Raw genomic sequence first — 23159 nt, 5'->3', positions numbered from 1 at the left:
TCATTTAAACAGAATTATTCTAAGCTTAAATAAATTCCATAAAATTCATAAAATTAACATAAATTTCGAGAAAAATCAGAAATTACTTGAAAACATTAATTACATGTAAATATATGATAACAACCCTATTTTGGACTCTTTAAATGCATAAAACTGTGCTAATTGCTTGAAATAAATACTGAGTTTAGAGTGCTATCAAAGACCAACAACTTGGTGATTTTTGCACCAACTTTCGATTCACAGTCTGGGTTACAGAACGTCTATTGAGAATCCGCCGGATTATCATACACCGTCATCATCGCCGTCAAGGTTAATTTGCCATTGATTCGTGACTGATCGGAGGGACAGGTTACCGCCCGAGGGTGGACGGCCCTTATAACCATCTTCAATCAATCCGTGTGATCACCCAATCACAACAATTAGGACCGTGTTTTCTCATCCTCTGGTTGACTAGTGAAGCAAATAATCACTCAGAAGACTTGTATTTTTTTGCTCCGCTGAGATACTAGGGTGGTCCAAATTCATTTCTTCTCGATTCTTGCCAGCCTTAATCGTCAGCATCCTGTGGTTGCCCTCGGCTTTCTTTCCACTGGCCATTGACTAAGCTGCTCAGTTAAGATAGTGATTATCGACTTCGTCGCTGAGCTGATGCCTGTTGTGTGCCAATTCTGGCCATCCAGTTGTCTCCCACCCAGAGAGATGATCGGCTGTTGATGTGGTTCTTGACCCTTCTCATTGACCAGCAATTCGTGGTCTACTCAGCGTACCCTGTCAATCCCACAGGTCATCCATTTCCTCTCCTTAATTTACAGTGTTAATTGTGTTTTTCAATGCCGATAGACAAAATTGCTCCGCCGCCTCGAGTGAATTTTGTTTGGAATAGCCATCGTCTTTCATGATAGAACTTATCCTTGTCGGTGTTGGACCGCTTTCTCTCTCGCTGAGTGTGTGGACATTCACAGACGTGAACGTCTCCTCCACCATCGGCTTCAAATTGACTACGCGTGTAATTGGGACCGTGATTGTGTCACGACCCCTCCGTGTCGTTGCCTGCTTACATCTATGATCGTCCGACCTCATTCGTGCTTCGCGTTAATTCTCTAAACTGACACTACATCTCTTTTCATCTCATCGTGTTTGTATCCATTCTCTAATGGTGTAACACGAGATGCTCGATTACGTTGACCGTGTTACATCAATAATATTAGAGAAAGACCATATTTGAAGAAACCAAAACCATTGAGAGGAATCACACTTGGGATCTAGTAACCATAGCAGATGGATGTAAGCCAAGTGGTTTCTCAAATCTTATCTAGGTGTTGAGGTGATAAAAAATGAAGAATCCGATCAAGCTCAACTATATGATATGCACACTTTAAATGCTCAAGGAAACTGGTGTTCTTGACTCAAATCCATAACCAACACCATTGGAAGCTCATGGAAGTTTTGGAGATGAAAAATCACCTAGAACCACTAACGCAGTAGTGTACATAAGCTTACTAGGGAAATTTTGTTATTTGATTCACACCAGATCAGATTTATCTTTTTATGCATATTTTAAAGAATGTTTATGGAAGCTCTAATGTCCTTGTATATGTCAGCTCTCAATCAGGTTCTATGATAAAGTGATAATGATCATGTCAAAGATGAGACAAACCAAAAGAGCAAATCAAGGATGTTGTTCTTCTTGGGTTCTATGATCATCAATTGGGGATAAATGAAGCATCAAGGAGAGGCTCTATCATCTTGTGAAGGTTAGTAAAGTGGTGTGACTAGTCCTGCTTGTTCAATGGTCTGGTTGGATCATCATATTGGTAAAATGAAGGGGGAGCCATCCAAGTGAGTTGAAATCCTAGTGGACAACAAGTCAGCAATTCCACTAGTTAAAAATTCCGTCTTTCACAAAATCTCAAAGAATATTCAAAACAGGTATCACTTTATTATAACTCATTTGGAGATGGTACATATGTGTCTCAAGTATGTTAGGTTGTAAGATCAAATGCTGATATCTTCACCAAGGCATTGGAATAATCAGGTTTATAGAGATGTGAATGAACATAGGAGTTGTGAAAGTGGAAGAAGTGCATTGCAATGAAAGAGAGAATGTTGGGATTGATCACTAGGGATAAAGTAAGAAATATCTATGATTTCCTTTCTGTCAAATTCTCCTTCCCTTTCGCTGCCCAAATAGTTCTTAAACCTTTTGTCAAATTAAAGGTTACCAGGCTGGTTGAAGAACCGTAAGCCTGGGCCATTCTTTGTGAACTTCTACTTACACCTCTCACTCTTCTCTCAAATAGATTTTCATATCTTGTGGCCTTCGCGAAGTAATTCACTCATGATCAGAGAATACGGCCAGAGGATAAAGAGAAGATGAGAAGCATGTGTCCAAATGGAAGGATCTTATTGACGGGGAATAGACCAAGCGCAATGGTTGGGAACATTTATCTAGTCCTCTTTTCTTTTTCTTTTTGAATAATTTTATTGTATCTTCTTTTTCTAAAGGTGGGATCGCTCATGGAAAAGGCTATATAAAGCCCTCATGTGATACCCACAAGGAGAATACATTTTTTAGAAGAAAATTTACTTACAAAAAAGAGGTCTTCATCGCCACTACTGCTCGTACCACCATGCAGAGTTTTATCATCATTACATTATCTTCGTCTGCATGCACTATCCTGTAGCTAATGCGCTACACCCCATCATTGTCTTCGACATTTATGGCGTTATCATCTCCATTGACCTTATCACCACCTCATCCCACCATTGTCGTCATCATCCTCTCTCACCATATGCTCCTGCCTCATTTGTGCCATCGCCATCTTCATTGTCTTCGCCACCTCACTCTCCAGCCCCTCCTGCATCAAATTTGGTATCAACCAGGTTGGAGCCTCTCAAGTGTTAAGTCGTAGCACGTGTTGCCCGAGAAAACAACTAAAGCTTGTTTCAGGCATCTTGAGGACATGCTTGGCCTCAACCTCACACACCCAGACAAGGCATGCCCCAGGCCCATCCAATACATCGTCCATCATGTAATAATCTCCCTCATATGAGTTAAAGCCATCGCCTCCACCTACAGAGGTAGAATAAAGTTACTTACCTAGAAGAGTAGTCATGTTGGAATTTGGGATGGGGGTCGCCACCACCGGGGCCATCAATGAAACAGCCAAAACTTTCATGCCTATTGCAAATCCTTCTAAAAAAGTTCCATACTAGTGGCTTCAAGGGCATCAATGCACCTCCCAGGACGTGGGCCCATGACACTAAGTGGCAGCCATGTCAAGTGGAGAACCTAGAAGGCCCTAACATGCCAACTACAACTATGCCCCCTTTGGTGAAGTCTTTGGCCTGTGAGGCCTAGACTGGGCATCAACATGGCCTATAGGCTGCTAGGGTTGGTCGAGCCAGGGAGGCCCAATTCGGAAGGACAGCCCACTAGAGGCAAGATGTGTTATCCCCGATATTACAGTACCAAAAAACCCATTGCTTACTTCTCATCCAGGCTTGGCCCTAATAGAAATGTAGTAGTGAGGATAAACCCTAGCAGTCAAAGGGACCATCCCCACCATACCTTTAACAGGTAGGGCTGGGACCATTTGGAAGCCCAAAGTGGGGTTACTGGGCCAAGAAGCCCCAACAACACTAAGGGATCATAGCTGGCTCAATCTTTGCAATGTCTTTCTTGGAGTCCTGAAGCCCTTATTTGGTCATGGGTTACTTAAAGGGTCATCTTCAACCGGACTCATCTTGACCAGTTAAGGGGGTTATGAATGGTCCAACAGGCTACCCACTTCCAACCCTGATCCATCCCCACAATTGGAAAGATTTGTCACCTTATCAACCATATGAGGGAGGTGCCAGTGATGCCAATAGTATTATGTACGATGACAACTATGCATGTTTCCAAAATGCATATGCTGATGACAACAAACTTGTGTCATCATGACATAAAACACATGATTAAGAAGAAGCCCTAGTGCTGACTACAAGGTATGATAATGTGATATGTTCCACTTATGATACATATAGGATGCGGAGCACGGACCTGCATCGAGAAGACCATGATCAAGAATAATGGGAATGGAGACATAGTTTGAGGGAGTATTGGTCAAATGAAGGGAGTTACTAACCTGCTTCCAGGCCTACTCCAACATCAGTCACTGGAGCCGCTTCACTTAACTTGCCAGTGTCGAGTTCTTTGAGTGGACAAGTTTGATAGGGAATGGGTTTAGCATAATGATTGGACCGTTTATCTAATCTTGTTTTCCTTTTCTTTTTCAATATATTTATTGTATTTTACTTTTTAAAAAAATATGGGGTTATCATGGGAAAGGTTATACAAATCCCTCCCACAATACCCACAAGGAGAAGAAGTTCTTGAGAATAAAATTAAGTTATAAGAAAGAGGTCCTCTTCCATGCAACTGCTGATGCATGTAGCTGTCACAACACCATGTCATCTCATAGTAGCGCTATCTTTGCCAACATGCACTAGCTTGTAGCTAGTGCATTATACCTCGTCGTTGTTTTCACAACCATTGTTGTCACCATCTCCATCGACTTTATCACTACCTCATCCCACTATCGATGTCATCAACATCTATGTTGCCACATGCTCCTGCTTGCAATGCACTGTCACCATCTTGACTGTATCTATCACTACATGGACCTGCCCATGTTGCATCATCAATACCAAAGCTAGCATGGTTCTTGAACTTGAGCATAGAATTAGAGAGCATTATGGAATTGACAAAGGAGAGAAGAATACAAGGAACAAGGATCTGATAACGAAATTGATGCAAAGCAATAGGAATGTGCAGTAGCAGAGATGTCAAGAACAGGTGGGAGTTGGGAAGAGCGTGACAATGGGCATGGGTCGGGCAGACATCTAACAAAGGGGTCAAGGGTTAGAGATGACAGAAGATGAAACCTAAATAAGGCATGAAATTATGCATATTCTTAGACCATTTTTTTGGATCATTTTATCTATATTATCTTCATCTTTATATGAATTCTCATCTCATGCATTAAATTTAGCCTTGGTTTACAGCACTAAATTTTAATGTAATTTTTTGTATAAATTACAAGTCCCATTTTTCCATTCAAAATGAGTTTTAAAATTTTTAATGGGTTAAATCATTTCTATATTTACCTGGAAAAAAATTAAAAGAAATAAATAAATAAATATGGGTTGAGCTAAACACCAGCACGGCAACACTCAAGCTGATCACAAGCAAGCACGTTTAGAAGTGCTCAAGCTCGCCTACAGCTAGTGATCATTGCCTCACCTAAGGAACAACATCAGGCCTCCTCAAAGACCGACACAAGCAAGCCCAAAAGGAGCCCACAGAGCCCAAAAATGGACATAGATGCATGCATGAGAGAGGAAGTGTTTATTTTGTTCCAACGATATCCCTAGGGAACATTTATAGACCCATTTTACTTTTCAATATTATCAATAGGGGATAATGTCTACCATAATGTTTTCAGCCCCACGTCGAACCAAGCCAAAGTAATAAAAAACAGATCATGGCCCAACATACCACAATCTGAATAAAACTAGGAAGGAATTTTGACCAGGCATCCCAGCCCAAAGCCCATGTCATAATGAGCTTTTGTAAGTGTGCGGACATAACCTTGGCCATCCGATCTTCATAAGGTAGATCAGACAGCTAGATATTTTCATTTCATACAATTTTTTTCTTAAATTTCTGATTGGCTTAGGTCGCTAACGGGGATGGTGATAACATGCATTTCTAGTGCCTTATATTATTATATTTATGTGTATTTATGCATAAAATTACTCATATTTGCATGTTATCAAGCTTAAAATGATTAAATCTATTTTTAGGACAAATTTCTGAATTTTCTGTATTTTTTAGGATTTTTCTAATAGTACATTCTAAAAGAATATAAATTTTGAGACAGAATATGATTTTTCTGGAATTTTTGGATATTAAATTTGGAAAGATATGATTTTTCTGAGTCAAAATATATATTTATACGTATTTTTTGGGTTTTTATTTGATTTAATATGAAATTTTAAGTATTTTAGTTTTTATGGCATAGGGTGATGTGGCGTGCCGATGCGCCGCCACGTCAACATCGAGAAATAGATTTTTTTCTTTGTTTTTTGTCCTTTTGACATGTACATGTGGCACGGAATATGAAATGCCGCAGAATACGAAAAGCCACGGAATACGAAAAACCATGGAATATGAAAAGCCACGGAATACGAAAAGCCATAGAATACCAAGTGCTTTGACTTCTTAACAGGCACGAAACTGATGACATTGATGAGGAGAGAGAATAAATTAAAGGCTAGGATTGCTTCAACTTCCGACGGCCATAACTTCCCCTCCTCTTTCTATCCATACCCTCCAATCTATAAATAGAGGCCTGGATCATTGTAAAAATCATCTTGAACTTGCTTCCTACTTTTGTAGGCTGATTGAAAGAGAGTGAGTTTTGAGATCCATCGAGAGTTTTCTTGGTATCTTGGGTGTGTGGGAAGAAACAAAAGAGTAGAGGGGGAGCTTACCGGCACTCGCAAATCGCCGTGATCCTGGCGGAACGTAAGGATTGATAAGCTCAATTTATGGTTTATTTTACTGGTTAATCATGTGAGGATTGAGCTTATGCAACAATATTTATAACCTCACAGCCTTAGGGCGAGTAAGGTGTCGATCCACAGGGAGCAGGTGAACAATAGTAAATCTTTTCTTTTTACTTTAGATTATCAGCTCTGAATATTCCATCTTAACAATCAAAGAAATTATCTTCAGTAAAGTTCATTGAATTTCCTCAGAAAAGTTATGTAAGATGATTTCTCAGAGGACTAACAGATTCTTTCTCAGAGTTAAGTCACAGAAGTTCACAAATTTTACCCACAGAGTCACGTCTGTGGGTCTGTCAATTCAACAAACACCCGGCGCTCACACGCACGGGTGCGTCCTGCGCACGGCAACCTCTGCGTGCGAGATGCACCTGCGCGCGGCAGTTGCTACGCGCAGGATGGGCCTGCGCGCGGGCTCGGCTGGGCACAGCTCTGCTGCCACGGGCGAGACCTGCTCGTGGCGCAGCTGAGCACAGCTCTGCTGCGCGCGGGCGAGGCCTGCTCGCGGCACAGCTGGGCGCCACTTGGTGCTGCTGCTGGTGACCTGGCCTGTTAGCGACCTAGGCCGAGGCCTTGGTCGCTGGCGGCTTTGGCTGCTGGCAGCTTATGCTGCTGGCGGCTTTGGCTGCTGGCAGCTTATGCTGCTGGCGGCTTTGGCTGCTGGCAGCTTATGCTGTGGTGGCCTTGGCTGCTAGCAACTTAGGCTGTGGCCTTGGTTGCTGGTTGCCTTAGCTGCTACAGAAGACGATTTCAAACCAGATGCAGAGGGTGGATGATCGATCAAGAGTGAAACAAAGGGAAAAATCGAATTGAACAACAACGAACTTGCAATTAAGCTAGAACAAAGAACAATCTTGTCTGGAACGACTGGAAATACTGCTGAGTACCTTCCAGTCCCACATTCGACTCTCTTAGAAGGGAGAAGAAGACTAGAACTGAAATTAGAACCCTTGCACCACCTGGTGTCACACCCCTTCCGGCGAGATGGTGATCGTCGTGCTCCAACTATCCTCAATTTGCTTCTCTCCCAGCTCTAATGCTCATCAGCTCTTGGAGGGTGCAGAACCCTTCTTCTCCAAGCCCTAGCTTGTTCAGTTGGAAATTCTGGACAACCTAAAATGAACCCTCAAGAGGCTATTTATAGGTTTCTCTCATTTGTGCCTCTTGGGGATTTTTAGGGCTTTTTCTTCCTTAGAGTTTTTCGCCAGCTCCTCTTAGTCAAATGCATTTCTCTTGATGCTTGATCCATATCTGAACTCATTAAATCCAATAAGTGAGATCTAATCCACTCGATTCAAAGAATCAAGTGGGGTTAGTAAGTATGAAAATAATGTACATGGAATATAACCAATATGGATTAAATGGATGCAAATGATATTTTAATGCTCAAGAAATTCTTAATAATCGATGACATATTGAGAGTCATCAAGGATCTAAGGTAAGTGTCTTCGCCTTACATTGTTTCTCTCCCAACATCACCGTTATCATAGTTATAGTTTTTCATCAACATTTCATTTATCACTCCACTTACTTACATTCCCATTCTCTCGTCTATCTATCATTGCCATCGTACCACTCCACATCCAACCACTATCCTCGCTCATACCGTCGTTCATCGTCATATCCATCACAATCACTTACTCTTTTCTTTAAGTTAAATTAACTTATAATTACGTATCTTTTATCTATATCACTAGCTCACGCCCTCACATCTTGCTTTCGTCGATCCTCTCGGCCATCATCACTAGTATAAGAAATTAAATCCTTAATCATCGTTCCCTGTGGAGACGATCCGTACTGATCACTAACTAAGTATTTTTTAAGTACGTTTAAATATATTTTATTGAATAATCTCAATCACCAACGACAAATTTTAACCCTTAAATTGAGATTATCAGATGGCAGGACCACATGGACATGAAATGAGAGCATGGCACGAGGAAATGTGGACGACGATGTGGCAATGAGGGGATACACCACTAACGAATGGGTCCATGGCTGTGATGTAATCACAACTATTGAACCCATTTGAGGAAGATCAGATAGTCGAGGGTAATCCTGTCCTTCTACACCCTTGATTGTCATTCTCGTCTGTCGGCTAGTGGAGGCCAGTGATGGGGGAACCACAGATCAATACAATGGCTTATAGAGAGCAGTTGGATCAAGTATAGTTCATGGCAGGGCCAAGAGAACTACTCTTGAGTATTTAAAATGCAATTTTGGAGACCATACCACCATCTTCGTTGCAGGAATCAAGCAGGATGATAAGGACTCTTGAAAGCAGCCTAGAAGCTGGAAAAGGGGCTATGAAACACCTCCACTAGCTTTAAGGTCTTTGAGGAAGATCAAGAAAGACTTGGAGCATAATAGAATTGTGCCAAGAAAGAGGATAAGAGCAATCAATGCACACCGAAGAGAGGGGGATGACAGACTGCATACCCATTGCTGCTCTTAGAATCAGAGCGTTTATGAGTTCAGGCTTCCATTGATCATTCTCCCAGTAGTGGCATCTTCATTATTTGATCGCAGTAGGAACCAAGAATGTTTATCGACTTTGGATTGTGAACTCCTTGAGGCATTTTCAAGAACACGTTTTGGGCACCTATAATTTTCTCTGATTTAAATATTTTTGTCTCGTTTTTCTCTCATAAAAAAATAAAAAATACTTCTTAAATATTATACATACATAAACCGTATTCTATGAGTATAATTTAGTTATTAACCTTATAATATTACAAATACCCACTCTTTATTACTTCAATGTGTCCTATCTTCTCTTATTCATGGTCTCAACTAGCACTCCTAAACTCTTCTAAAACTAAAGACAAAATTATTCTCACCTTATCTTCTTAATTCTCACATCTCTCTATAGATTTTATTAAACAAACTCATAAACTGGATAATACCTATACTGCTACCTATCTTTCTTATTATTACAGTCTAAGCAACTAATAATCCCTTTTTTCCCCAATCATAAGTCATATTCCTTTCTTCTTTATTCCTCTTCTTCTTCTTACCTCTTGTTAAGATAAATACTCCTATAAATTAACTTCTTACATCCTATGAAACTAAATCTCAATATTTACAATTATTATACCTATCTCCAATTGCATATAACTTTTCCAGTACTTATCTTGGTATCATCCTTCATTCTAAATAAAAATCTAATTCACACTCTTACTTGCTTACTATATTAAATATCAATAAAAAACTTTAATTCTAAGAGGCAATATTGTGGTATATCATATCACTATCACATCTCTTCCTTTCACATCTTATCTCTATCACTACTTTCTAGTAGTTATTATTACTTATTATCTTAATTCTCCTAAATATAACTCAACCATTAAATTCACCTCTAAAGGCCAATTCCTGTGGAGACAACCTTCTATACAACCATTAAATGCTCCTACTATACATTTGAGTGAGTTTCCTATGATTTTGAATTTTATTTGATTTACAAAATTAAAATTACAATGACAGTAAACTTAGTGACATAGTTTGCCTCTATAAGTGGGCAGTGAAGGGTGGGTGCCATGCTCAATACAGGCCCACCTCTCTTGTTCTCCTGTGAGGAAAGTTCCCATTTGGTCCCATTTACCTTGTTATTTAAAGGGGCCCCCGTTTTATAGCCGCCAAGTGTTTCTTGTTCATTCTTCTTCTCTTTTTCTCTGTTTCCTCTCTCTCTCCCTTGTTTCATTGTTTTGATTTCTTCTTGGTGGTTACTCCCTTGGCTTGGGAGTTCAAGGTGGAGCTCCTGTGTTGCAGCATATGACAATCTTTGTCCCCGCACCAAGAACCATGGACGTTGATATCATGCCGGTGACATACAGAGGTTCTTATTATCTGTCTGTATATGTGGTCATTTTGATCGTGTCCAAGTTGATACATACCACATTTGACCATAGCTTCATGGGATTTCTTTCAACAAAAATAATGAACCAAGATTGTCAATTCAAACCACAGTTAGGGCACAAGTGATACATCAAGGACACCATAATACATCTAGACATAATTTACATAGTAGTATCAAACACTGTTCCTTTCAGTAGAAACTTTCTTATCTCAGTGTTCCACCTCCTTTCTCCTCCTCTCTCTCTCTCTCACTCGCTCTCTCTCTCTCTCTCTCAGTCGCTCTCCCGCTCTCTCACTCACTTGCTCTACCTCTTTGTCTCTCTCTCTCTCTCATTCACTCTCTCTCTCTATCTCTATCTCTCTCTCAGTCGCTCTCTCTCTCTCACTTGCTCTATCTCTCTCTCCACCTTCGTTATCCTCGTGACATCACACCGCGTTCTCTCTCACTCTCTTTGTACATCTATCCGTTCATCCGTCTCTGAATCTATTTCGTCTTTCCATAACATCACAGGGCGTTTTCTCTCTCTCACTTACTCTCTTTCTCTCAGTCGCTCTCTCTCTCTCTCACTTGCTCTATCTCTCTCTCTCTGTCTCTCTCTCTATCTCTCTCTCTCTCTCCATCTCTCTGTCTCTCTCCATATTTGTTATCTTCGCGACATCACACCGCGTTCCCTCTCTCACTCTCTTTACACATCTATCCGTTCATCCGTCTCTGAATCTATTTCGTCTTTCCATAACATCACAGGGCGTTTCCTCTCCCCCTGGCTTTTCTCTCTCTCTCTCTCTCTCTCTCTCTCTCTCTCTCTCTCTCTCTCTCTCTCTCTCTCTCTCTCTCTCTCTCTCTCTCTCTCTCTCTCTCTCTCTCTCTCTCTCTCTCCCTCTTTATCTCTCTCTCTCTCTCCCTCTTTATCTCTCTCTCTCTCTCCCTCTTTATCTTTCACTCGCCGTCTCCCCCTCTCCCTCCCCCGCATTCTTCGGCCCCCCGAGTCCCGCGTTCTCTCTCTCTCCCCCATCTAATTCATAAGGGTAATTCTCAGTCAGCGCATCCTGCGGAGGGAAGCCCGGTCAAATAAGTTGCAGGGAAATCCGCTAAAATCGTTACTCGACGAAACACCAGATAAATACCGACTCAAATCCGTAGAATAACAGCGAGTACTACAAGGAGAAATAGAGAGTGCGAGAGAGAGAGAGAGAGAGAGAGAGCGAGATGGGTATCGACGAGAGGACGCCATTGGTGGTCTCCTTTGGAGAGATGTTGATCGACTTCGTGCCGAACGAAGCCGGCGTGTCGCTGGCCGAAGCCAGCGGTTTCCTCAAGGCCCCCGGCGGCGCCCCCGCCAACGTCGCCGTCGCCGTTGCCAGACTCGGCGGCAGATCCGCCTTCATCGGCAAGGTATAGAATCTCCACTAGTCTTTGCCAATTGTCGTGAAGAAAGAAATAACAATAATAATAAAGAATAATAGAAAGAATAAGCGGAGAGATATTGGCAGGTGGGGGAGGACGAGTTCGGGCACATGCTGGCGGAGATACTGCGGGAGAGCGGGGTGGAGGACGGGGGGCTGCGGTTCGACGCGGACGCGCGAACGGCGCTGGCCTTCGTGACGCTGCGACGGGACGGGGAGCGCGAGTTCATGTTCTACCGTAACCCGAGCGCGGACATGCTGCTGCGGGAGTCGGAGCTGAACCTGGCGCTGATCGGGGCCGCGGGGATCTTCCACTACGGCTCGATCAGCCTCATCTCCGAGCCGTGCCGGTCGACCCACCTGGCGGCCGTGGGCGCGGCGAAGCGGGCGGGGATACTGCTGTCCTACGACCCCAACGTGCGCCTGCCGCTGTGGCCGTCGGAGGAGGCTGCCCGCCGGGGGATAATGAGCGTCTGGGACGAGGCGGATCTCATCAAGGTCAGCGATGACGAGGTGGCCTTCCTTACCCAGGCTGACCCCCATTCCGAGGACGTCGTTCTCTCCCTCTGGCGCCCCACCCTCAAGCTTCTCGTCGTCACCGACGGAGAAAAGGGCTGCCGATACTTCACCAAGGTTCTCCCTACCCTTCTTCTAACATCTTCTTCTTCTTCTTCTTCCTTCCATGCAGTGTCCTCCTGTTATTATTTTTACAACTATTGTAATTATTGTTATTACGATTGATGGGTTTCTCGGTGGGCAGACTTTCAAGGGCAGGGTCCCCGGGTTCGCCGTGAATGTGGTGGACACCACCGGAGCCGGAGACGCGTTCGTGGGCGCTCTGCTCCTCTCCGTCGCCAAGGACGACTCTCTCTTCTCTGTCGGTTCTCTCAATCTCTCTATTTATATCTCGATATATAGATGCTCTTCTTCTTTGTCGCCCAACGCTGTCGGTAGTCTCTAAGTCTGTCAAAACTCTCAGGACGAGGCGAAGCTGAAAGAAGCGCTGGTGTTCGCCAACGCCTGCGGGGCCATCTGCACCACTCAGAAAGGAGCCATTCCCGCTCTCCCCACCACGGCCGACGCCCTCGACCTCATCGCCCACGCCAACAAGTCCATGTGACCGTCCATTCCCAGATCCACGCCTCCCCTTCTTTTTCTGCTTCTCATCAGTAGAAATAGAATAATCCTCATCGTGTCATTTAAGTATCTTCCACTCTTCTAGATAATCAGACGATTAAAATACTCGGTTTTTATTTTATCATTTCCTTTTAGTAATAACAATGATAGATTGCTCCAATTGTAGTCTGATATCATAAATAAACAAAATCATTGTAATTTATTAAATTTCAAGTAACGACTTTAACTTGTCTCTTAAACAATACCATACGTACTAACTCACTTCTGTGGGGCTCTCATACTTGACTTTCAAAACGAAGTTGCAGGTTTTTAACCTGTTAATAAATTAACACAATAACTTAACTCTGAAATCCCTCTCTCTAGATAATCAGACCACTCAAATACCCCTATTGTATTTTATTATTTCCTTTTCACAATAACAATGATATATACCTCCAATTAGGCAAGGACACAGTATGACTGAAGTTCGGCAGACCATACCGAATCTAACTGTCGGTCAGCCTTTTTTGGGCTAACGGAATGTTCCACTCATTTCTGGCAGGGCAAAAGACCGTTCGTAGAGATGTAATATATAATACATCCTTTTTAGGGGGAACCGGACCGAACCAGACCGTCGGTCAGCCTTTTTAGGGCTGACCGAACATTCGGTCCCGGTTCCGGTTCGCACGTCGAACTGGACCGAAGACCGCATCCACTTCCCCTTTCACAGTCTCTCCCTCGCTCTCGTTCTCGTTCTCTCTCCCTCTCTCTCTCTCTCTCGCTCCCCATAACCCTCTCTCCCTATCGTTCTCTCTCACTCTCCCATTCTCGTTCTCACCCTCTACCCTGCTCTCCCACTCGTTCTCTCTCTCTCTCTCTCACCCTATATCCTGCTCTCCCTCTTGTTCTCTCTCCATCTCTCTCTCACCTCTATCCCGCTCTCCCTCTCTCCCCCCCGTTCTCTCTCCCTCTCTCTCCAGCTCTTATTCTCTCCATCTCGTTCTCTCCCTCTCTCTCAACCTCACTCCATCTCATTCTTTCCCTCTCTCCATCTCGTTCTCTCTATCTTTCTCTTTCCCTCTTTCCCTCTCTCCCTCTCTCTCACCCTCTCCCTCTCTCCATCTCTCTCTCACCCTCTCCCTCTCTCCCTCTCTTTCTCACCCTCTCACTCTCCTCTCTCCCTGTCGTTCCCTCTCTCTCTCTCTCACCCTCTCCCCTGCTCTCCTCTCTCACCCTCTCTTCCGCTCTCACTCTCCTCTCTCCCTCTCTTTTTCTCCCACTCTCTCTCACCCTCTCTCCCTGCGTTCACTCTCCTTTCTTCCGCTCTTCCTCTCGTTCTCTCACTCTCCTCTCCCTCTCATTCTCTCCATCTCTCTCTCATCCTCTCTCACGCTCTCCCTCTCTTCCTCCCCCACTCTCTTCCTCTCTCCCGTTCTCCCTCCTTCATTCTCTCTTTCTCATGCTCTCCCTCTCTCACTTTCTCACACTCATTCTCTCTCCATCTCTCATTCTTTTTCTCTCACTCTCTCACTCTCTCCCTCCCTCCCTCCCTCTCAAACTCTCTCCTCTCACCTCCTCCCTCTCCCTCCCTCTTAAACTCTCTCCTCTCACCTCCTCCCTCTCCCTCCCTCTCTCTCCCGTTCTCACTCTCTCCCTTTCAAACTCTTCCCTCTCACCTGCTCCCTCTTCTTCTCTCTTTCCCCCCTTTTTACTCTCTCCCTCTCGTAGTCCCTTTCCTTTTGCACTCTCTCCCTCTCACTTCCCTGTCTCCCTCTTTGAATCTCACACTCTCTCTCTCCGCTCCTCTCTCAAACTTGGACTCTTTCTCTTAGTCTCGCCCTCTCACTCTCTCCCTCTCGTATTCTCTCTGTCTCAGCACTATCTCAGGCTTACTCTGTCATTCTCCCTATCTCTTCCTCCTACTCTCCTTGTCTTTCTCCTACTCTCTCCTTCTCCGTATCGCTTCACTCTCTCACGCTCTCATTATCTTCCTCTCACCCTCTCTCCCCCTCTCATTATTTCCCCCTTTCACTGTCTCACGCTTTCACTCTCTCCCTCTCTCCCCCTCTCATTATTTCCCCTTTTACAGTCTTACTCTCTCACTCTCTCCCTCTCTCCCACTCTCATTATTTCCCCTTTTTACTGTCTTACTCTCTCCCTCTCTCTCCCTCTCATTATTTTCCCCTTTTACTGTCTTACTCTCTCACTCTCTCCTTCTCACACTCTTTCACTCTCTAATTATAGTCCTGTCACTCTTTCTCTCACACTCTCTCATTACCCAACACTACTTCTGCACCCAAGGTGACATTCAGATGGTGTCCAGTTTGAAGCAATGAGTTGACCAAGTCAACCTGAAATTGACTTTCACATTGACTAGTCAACATGACCGACTAGGACCAGACCTCCTCTCGCTCTCACCCTCCCTTCTGCTCTCAATCTCTTCCTCTCTCCCTCTCTCAAAGTCTTACTTTCTCCCCTCTCACCAGCTCCCTCTCCCTCTCTCCCTCTCAGTCTTGCCCTCTCAATCTCTCCCTCTCAGCCTTGCCCTCTCAATCTCTCTCTCTTGCTCTCTCTCTTACTCAATCTCTCCATCTCAGTCTTGCCCTCGCACCATCTCTCCCTCTCAGTTTTGCTCTCTCAGTCTCTCTCTCTCTCTCTCTCTCTCTCTCTCTCTCTCTCTCTCTCTCTCTCTCTCTCTCTCTCTCTCTCTCTCTCTCTCTCTCTCTCTCTCTCTCTCTCTCTCTCTCTCTCTCTCTCTCTCTCTCTCTCTCTCTCTCTCTCTCTCTCTCTCTCTCTCTCTCTCTCTCTCTCTCTCTCTCTCTCTCTCTCTCTCTCTCTCTCTCCCTCTCTCTCTTTCTCTCTGTCTCTCTCTCTCTGCTGCCACCCTCCCAAAGAGTGCCCCCCCTTTTCTTTATTAAATTTTCATTTTGTTCGTGTTCATTAGCGATAAAAAAACGAATGAACCGAACACGAACAGGATTTTTTTGGTTATTCGTTCGTCAATGAACAGTGTTTGTTCGTTGACGAAACATGAACTTCCCTACCCTATATCCCTCTCTCTTCCTTCTGCCTCCCTCTCTCTCGCTTCCACTCTCTTCCTCTCTCTCTCTCTCTTGCTCTTATTCTCTTCCTCTTTCCTCTCTCCCTCTCGTTTTCTCTCACTCGTTTCCTCTCTCTCGCCCTCTTGTTGGGTTCGGTGCCTTGGTTCATCCATGGAAAACATGATTCCATGGATGCGTAAGCATGTTAATCGATTCATAGTCGTATCTTTAAAATCAAACATCGAATTTACCTTGTGGGGAACTTGTTCCACCCTTGACTTTGATGCTCTAAGATGGTTCTGAAGCCACTCATGTGCCCGGCCTATAGAAGTATCCACGCAATCACTTGGCGCTTGGATCTCCACTTCTTCTTCAACTCTTCTTGAAAATCTTGAAGATCTTCTCATCGTGAGGACACTCTCCTTGGTTGAGCGGAGAGGAGAATGGAGAAAGGGGGGCTTTCAAATTTGGCTGGCCTGGGTGCTTGAAATGATTTCCCTTACCTATTTATATTTTACTTAAGTTTTTCTCAAAAACCCTACAAAGTATAATATATCCACCAATGTCCTTATGATTTTATGCTTGTGACCCTCTAGGCCCATGTATCATTCTAGTTAATAACTTTAGTGGCCCAATGACAATTATTGGCCACCTTATTAATTAACTATATCAACATATAGATTCATTAACTAAGGATCAATTAAACACAATCAATAGGTTAAGTTTTCAACATGTGGGGTGCCAAGCTATACCTTGCACACTAGAAGATATAGAGTAGTGTTTCAACTCTCTAGTGGAACCTTTTCCATATTCAGTTACCGTATATGTATAATCCATCATCCGTGCCAGTCTCTAGAATGACTTAGGGTATGGTTTATAGTCAAACCCTCATACGTCATTCGATCAGTTCTGATGTATAACGGGGATCATTGGAGAATGCCTTCTCCAATATCCTCACTAACCTGGCCAGGGATTTCTCGCATCATCTTCCTTGAGTCAATCTCCTCTTATACCGAGGGCGGATGAACCACTTAATTATCTCTGTGAGCTTATTACTACATTCGAGCTATGACTTGTTTGAATCTCATGATAAGAGCCTCATAAGTCATAGTCAAAATGTACTTATCTATTCACGAGATGCCACTGGTGTCTCAAGTTAGTAGATCACTTATGCAAGCGTGACATGAATCAACCTGATTAACGTTTAGGTATAATACCGTTCAGGGATTCATATGGATCAATTCAATGAACTCCTCTAAAGAACACCCACTATATGTCCTTAGTGTCGTCACACTAATAGCCATTGGATCAACTGTACTTATCGTATAAGTAGGATCAATTAGTGTTATTCTATCCGGATAATTTGATGTCCATCTTAATTATCTATAGAATAAGAATATTTAGAATACATGTTTAAAGACTAGTGGTCATTGCATTATGATCTCATCATAATTCACGATGTCATTGCAGGTATTCATGGACTTCATTATAAATATCACACCGGAATATTAACTAATATAAGTATTTTATTCAATGAACTTAAATAAACATCATGGTGTGATTGGCTTGATGGCCACATAATATCCATCACCTCTATCCCACTCTCACTCTCTCCTTGTTGTTCTCTCTTCCTCTTTCTCTCGCTATCTATCTCACTCTCATTCTCTCCCTCTTGTTCTCTCTTCCTCTCTCCCGCCCTTTCTCTCTCACCCTGTATCCCGCTCACACTATCTCCCTCTCCTTCTCCCTCCCTCTCTCCCTCTTGTTCTCTCTCCCTCTTTCGCTCGCCCTCTCTCCTGCCTGCACTCTCTCCTTCTAGTTCTGTCTGCCTCTCTATCTCACCTGCTTCCCTCTCACTCTCTCCCTCTCTCCATCTTGTTCTCTCTCTCTCCCTCACCCCTTTCCCTCTCTCTCAATTTCTCTCCCTCACGCTCTCTCTCTCTCTCTCTCCCTCTCTCCCACTCTCATCTCTCCTTTTCTCCCACTCACACTTTCTAGCCCCTCCCTCTCACGCTGCCCCTCTCCCTCTCTCAGTCTCTCCCTTCCAAACTCTCTCCCTCTCTCCCCTCCCCCTCTCTCTCACCCGCTCACACTTTCTTCTTCTCTCACCCTCAAACTCTTGCACTATCTCAGTCTCACTCTCCCTCTCTCTTTCTCTCACTCTCTCCTTTTCTCACTCTTATTCTCTCCTTATTTCACTCTCTCTCTTTCCTTCTCTGACTCTCTCCCTTTTTCACTCTCATTATTTTCCTCTCACTCTCCCTCTTCTTCTCATTCTCTCCCCCTCTTACTCTCTTACTCTCTCCCTCTCTTATTCTCACTCTTTCACTCTCTAATTATATTTCCTCTCATTCTTTCTCTCTCCCTCTCTCATTCTCTTCCAAGCTAACAGTAATTCGGCACAAAGAGGCAACATTCGGATGAAGTTTAATTAGATCCAGTGAGACGACAAAGTCAACCTGATATTGACTTTTACATTGACTAGTTAACATGACTAACCAAGACTGGACCAGATGTAAAACCGGACCCACAGTGTCTGTCCTTTCCCAGCCTCCAATAGTAGAATGGTATCATAAATAAACAAAATTACTGTATTCCTGAATGTTTAATGACTATTTTTTCTTGTCTCTGCAACAATGGCATCTCAACACGGTAGGGATCTCATACTTAAACTTTCAAAACGATGTCGCAGGTTTTTAACCTGTAAATAAAATGTATCTACAGCAATCTCTCTCTGTGTGATTTTCTGGTTATTTCCTGCAATTATAAAAGCCGTCTTTCCAGGATTTTGGAAGCATCAATTTGATGGAAAGATTGAAGAACGAGTTTATCTGAGCGGCTTCAGCCCCTGCGCCATGAAGAAAGTATTAGGATTTAGCGATGGAACAAAGAATCCATAGTAACTATTACAGCGATTGCGTCGCACCTTGGCCGCTCTCAGCTCGTTTACCGCCATTCTTAGAGAATCATCGGAGAGAAGTAGCCGAGACAGGGCCCCCGTGCTCAGCCTGCCATTCAATTCATAAATTTTCACCTTTGGGTCGCAGAAAAACGAATAAAAAAGCCCAGAAATTTGGGAAATTTTCAAAACCCAAACCCTAATTTCTTCGCTGCATCCAACACAGAGCCTTCAACGGCGTAAATCAGGTCCAGCAGAGCTTGCACCCCCTGCAAAGAGTTGTTACAAGAGTAATCCTTGATTAACGGGCTACGGTGATTGGATTTACCGCGGCGAATTTCGGGTTGTTTGGCCCGATTTGCGGGCCGGCATTTGGATCTCTGATCGTCGATTTTGCAGGCAGGATTTGCATCAATTCAGGAGGAGGTTCGTACCCATCCAGGTCGATTTCCCTCCTCACTATTCCAATTTCAGCAGATAATCAAATCTCTCAAATTCAAGATTATCCCATTGCAAGATAGGAGATTCAGGAAATCACGCCGAACCAACCTTTCAGCGCCAACAACTCGCGCAAACGGGCCAACGCCGACGCCCGATTCTTGTGCTGCGAACGGTCTTCGACTGCCTGCGAATTCAAAACAAAAACTCAGAGAAAAAGCGGGGAAATTGCACATCGAAGAGGATGATTTCCATCAGAGTTGGGCAAGCGATTCGGTGCGAGATCTGAGCTGACCTGAGCGATGATTCCGGTGGGAAGATGAGAGAGGCGGACGGCGCTTTCTCTCTTGTTGCGGTGTTGTCCGCCGGGACCGGACGATTTGAACGTGTCCATCTCGCACTGCCCCATCAGTTCCTCATCCGACAATCGCAAGTAATTCTTGCCATGAACGCCGCCGTCGCCGCCACCGCTGCCGGCGGAGAAGGCTTTGATCGCCGCCGCGGGCGCCCTCCAGCGGAAGCGTAGCGCCCCCCCCAAGCTTGGAGGAGCCCAGCGAATTACTGTCCTCGCCATTATCTCACTCAGCTAAGCTTCTTCTTATTATAAAGATTTTGGAGAGCTCTGAAGTCTCTCTGGTTATGAAAATGTGTACTTAATTGACCCCTTCTCTCTACCATCCAAATATTTCATTCAATGAATTAACAGTTTGAACTGATTGTTCATTCCTTGAATGAAATATTAGTTCAAGAAATTCTATTATTTTCTAGCACTCATATTTTTGTACTAGCATTTTTAGTGTACTTAAGGCTATCCTGACTCTAAAACATCAGAGCCTATTGAATGAAGTATGTACATGAAGATAAATCTTTTATTTTATTATCTAAAGATTCTTTATTGATTGAAGTCTATCATAATTCGTAAACATCAAAGGGCATTGGATGACATATGGACCCGGTAGAGAATCTTTGAAATTTTATAAAAAATATTTATATTAGATTTACGAATGCATTAAAGGAATTACGAACACAAAATAAAGTCATAATAAAATCCGTAATAATATAAATGCTGCATTTAAGTCTTATATTAATTGATAAACATCAAAATGCCTAGGATAGCATTTGGACACATTAGTAAATCTTTTGAATTTAAATATATATATATAATTTTGATTTAAGTCCATCGGGATTAGCATACATTATATCACATCAGATGACTAAATTCCCAATACTGAAAGTTGAGGGCAAAGGTGTGAAGAGGGTTAAAAGAGGGCCAAATTTAATTTGTTCAAGGAAGAAGAGAAAAATTCAGAAGTACATCATTCAGTCCGCCCCCTTCACTACAATCAAACTGGTTTCTGAAATCAAATCCAAGAAGAGGAAAAAACATCATCATCCCAAGCAAACTGAAGAAAAATGCCCAATGAGCCAAAGTTTTGCTCGTACAGCCAAAAAAGTCTTTCACAAGTTTTGCTAGGGTTGAAAGTAGTATGTAGTGTCACACTCCCATCAAGGCAAATAATTTATTTCATTATATAATGTGTCATATTCAGGTACTTCTTCAACTCTTCTAATAACGCTGACTTCACCTTTTTATTGCTGCATAATATAAGTGATAATTTTGAAGTTGAAAATTTATATCATTGGACAAGTGATAACATCAAACTAAGTTAATAAAAATGAGCTTTTATACATGCCCTTTGCCATTATTTTAGGTTTTTACTTTCATCATTCACCATTTAAGGTTAAAATGAGAAAATTCTAATTTATTTCCATACGTTCTATTTTTCTATACATATATTATTTTTATTTTTGAGACTAATCCCACTTTTATTTTATTGGCAAAACCCCGAAGCTGGGTACGATCAACCAAAAAGTTGTGTGCGTAGACCGATCCAACTGTGCCCTTGACACCACCCAAGGGGGTTTTACTTATGTAGTGAAGTGTTTATAGATGTGGAGCGAGCGTAAATTTCCTATTTACACATGTACCCTACTCACCCATACCCATGGTGCGAAACAAAAAATTTACAAGAGTGATATTGATGGAGCTCCTATAGAAGGTCGGGGGGCGCCTAAAGTGTGATTGTGTCCCTCAAAGGTGATGATGCATGGAGTATGAGCAGTCCTTGTGCCATCATATATCATCGTTGAGGTGTGCAAAGGGTACAACAGTTTGGCGTGTAGTCGTGCACTCCCCCCTCTAGTGCTCCATGCAATATGTCACTCACATGGGCCAACATTTGGTAGGATGCAACGCGTGAGGAGAGTGAGCAAGCTAAGGCTCACAACGCAATGGTAGCCACGAGCCGCCCGAGGAAGATCCTACCAAGTGATATATGGAAGGGGTGTTGGAGCATACCGCATAGTTGACAAGGGCATTCATTGTCTAGTTACCCTCACGCAACTGATGATGAACGCTGGTCAAGCGTATGCGACACCGCATAATGTCTTGACGTACTCTCTAGAGACGCCACTAAGAGATGAGTCTACACGGAGCATGTTGACCCACAGTTGTGAGTCCAATTCTAGGATGGTATTGTGAAGGTTTCGCTTCTCACAAAGGAGCAAGCCATCATGTATCGCCATAGCTTCGGCTGTTGTATCAGTATGTACTCTATAAAAAGATGAGAAAGCAAAAGTGATACGCTTTGTGTGATCTCGTAGGATACCACTTCCACCTGCTAGGCCCGAGTTTCCTTTAACTTGAGCTTTAGAAAGCCTATAGGTCGTGTATGCCAATGGACAATCTGTAGCAGAGTAGTGATAGGGGTCAAAGCCATCAGGATTCCCCAAGTGCAAAGTATATCACACGTAAGTGTGGAGCATTGGAAAATAGGTGGTATAAGGTGGTGTGCTCTCCATAACTATTACTTGACGTATTGCATGACATCCAGTGCTCTCATGGTAGACCCTGCAAAACAAGAAGACTTGTTAGTTTAGGTGGCCAAGAAATAACCTAAGGGGGGGGGGGGTGAATTAGGTTCCCTATTTATATTATATTTTTCTTTTTAATTAGCCAGGATTTTTCTACCTAAGAAATGAGGTACAGGAAATGGGAGAGAAAATTATTTTTTTTAGACAGCTTAGGCTAATCCTTAATGTTGTTCGGGGGTCTCCGTCCCAAGGTGATGATGTGCCCTAACCAATTTTGTGTGAATGCCCCCCAAGCAAATCACTTGGATATAGGGCTGAACAATGATACAAAGAAAAAAAAAAAGTTGATGAAGCTTTGTCGTCCTCAACCCTCAAAGGTTTTAGCAGAATGAGTTTGTTTGATCTACTTCAACTTGGCCCCCAAAACCTTTTTCTTATGGCCCCCAAAGCCTTAACCTGAGTGATCACAAAGATCAAGCAATAATAGTGTATTTCTGAATATTATGGCTACTTAAAATAGTATTCAAGACAATGACCAATATTATGTATTCCAACAAGAATATTTTTATCTCAAAGTTTAATTAATTCTGAGATAATGTTCATATATATAACTATGGCTTCCCTTCAGTAATAACTCCTTGTGTGTAATTGTTCTTTCTTCAGTCCTCTTCTCCTCCATGTTTTTATTTGTATGAAATTCTTGATTCGCCTTTGACCTTTGATGCTCAAAACTCCAATATGTTTTTCAATGCTGCACCAAATGCAATGATTCTACCTGGAACAGTTTTGTAACACAATTTTTCACAACTATTATCTCACACACAGTATTCAAAAATAAATCAGACAAATATCTAGAGATCAATCTTTCCACGTCCTTAGTTTACCGCCCGATCCCTTTGTGTCTGACTCTAAACCCA

The 23159-nt window shown here is 43.0% G+C and overlaps 2 protein-coding genes across 2 annotated transcripts; one reads left to right on the top strand and one right to left on the bottom strand.

Moving 5' to 3' along the window:
* Positions 1-11622: 11622 nt before the first annotated feature.
* LOC144705510 (pfkB-like carbohydrate kinase family protein) lies at positions 11623-13165 on the top strand. The gene is made up of 4 exons (XM_078578235.1): positions 11623-11863; positions 11962-12507; positions 12635-12751; positions 12854-13165. Exons 1-4 carry the CDS (start codon positions 11678-11680, stop codon positions 12992-12994), a joined length of 990 nt encoding a protein of 329 aa, XP_078434361.1. The 5' UTR covers positions 11623-11677; the 3' UTR covers positions 12995-13165.
* A 5533-nt stretch (positions 13166-18698) lies between these two features.
* Positions 18699-19966, bottom strand: LOC144706113 (Class I peptide chain release factor). Its single transcript, XM_078579016.1, has 6 exons — positions 19664-19966; positions 19480-19555; positions 19259-19389; positions 19129-19199; positions 18958-19039; positions 18699-18879 (listed from the first exon to the last, which is right to left on the bottom strand). The coding sequence occupies exons 1-6, from the start codon at positions 19940-19942 to the stop codon at positions 18859-18861; spliced, it is 660 nt and encodes a 219-aa protein (XP_078435142.1). The 5' UTR covers positions 19943-19966; the 3' UTR covers positions 18699-18858.
* Between the last annotated feature and the right edge of the window lie 3193 nt (positions 19967-23159).

This window comes from Wolffia australiana, chromosome 7 (assembly GCF_029677425.1).
Source record: "Wolffia australiana isolate 7733 chromosome 7, ASM2967742v1".
Classification (NCBI taxonomy): Eukaryota; Viridiplantae; Streptophyta; class Magnoliopsida; order Alismatales; family Araceae; genus Wolffia; species Wolffia australiana.
Note: the sequence above shows the minus strand (reverse complement) of the source record. Positions and strands in the feature narration are given on the sequence as shown.

Bases quoted from the DNA above. Each gene is read 5' to 3' on its own strand.
- LOC144706113 (XM_078579016.1), bottom strand. From the start codon at position 19,942: ATGGCGAGGACAGTAATTCGCTGGGCTCCTCCAAGCTTGGGGGGGGCG. The intron at 19,556-19,663 runs GTCAGCTCAGAT...TTGAATTCGCAG, and splicing joins CCACCGGAATCATCGCTCAG to GCAGTCGAAGACCGTTCGCA. The intron at 18,880-18,957 runs GTGCGACGCAAT...TTCATGGCGCAG, and splicing joins ACGAGCTGAGAGCGGCCAAG to GGGCTGAAGCCGCTCAGATA.
- LOC144705510 (XM_078578235.1), top strand. From the start codon at position 11,678: ATGGGTATCGACGAGAGGACGCCATTGGTGGTCTCCTTTGGAGAGATG. The intron at 11,864-11,961 runs GTATAGAATCTC...AGATATTGGCAG, and splicing joins GATCCGCCTTCATCGGCAAG to GTGGGGGAGGACGAGTTCGG. The intron at 12,508-12,634 runs GTTCTCCCTACC...CTCGGTGGGCAG, and splicing joins GCTGCCGATACTTCACCAAG to ACTTTCAAGGGCAGGGTCCC.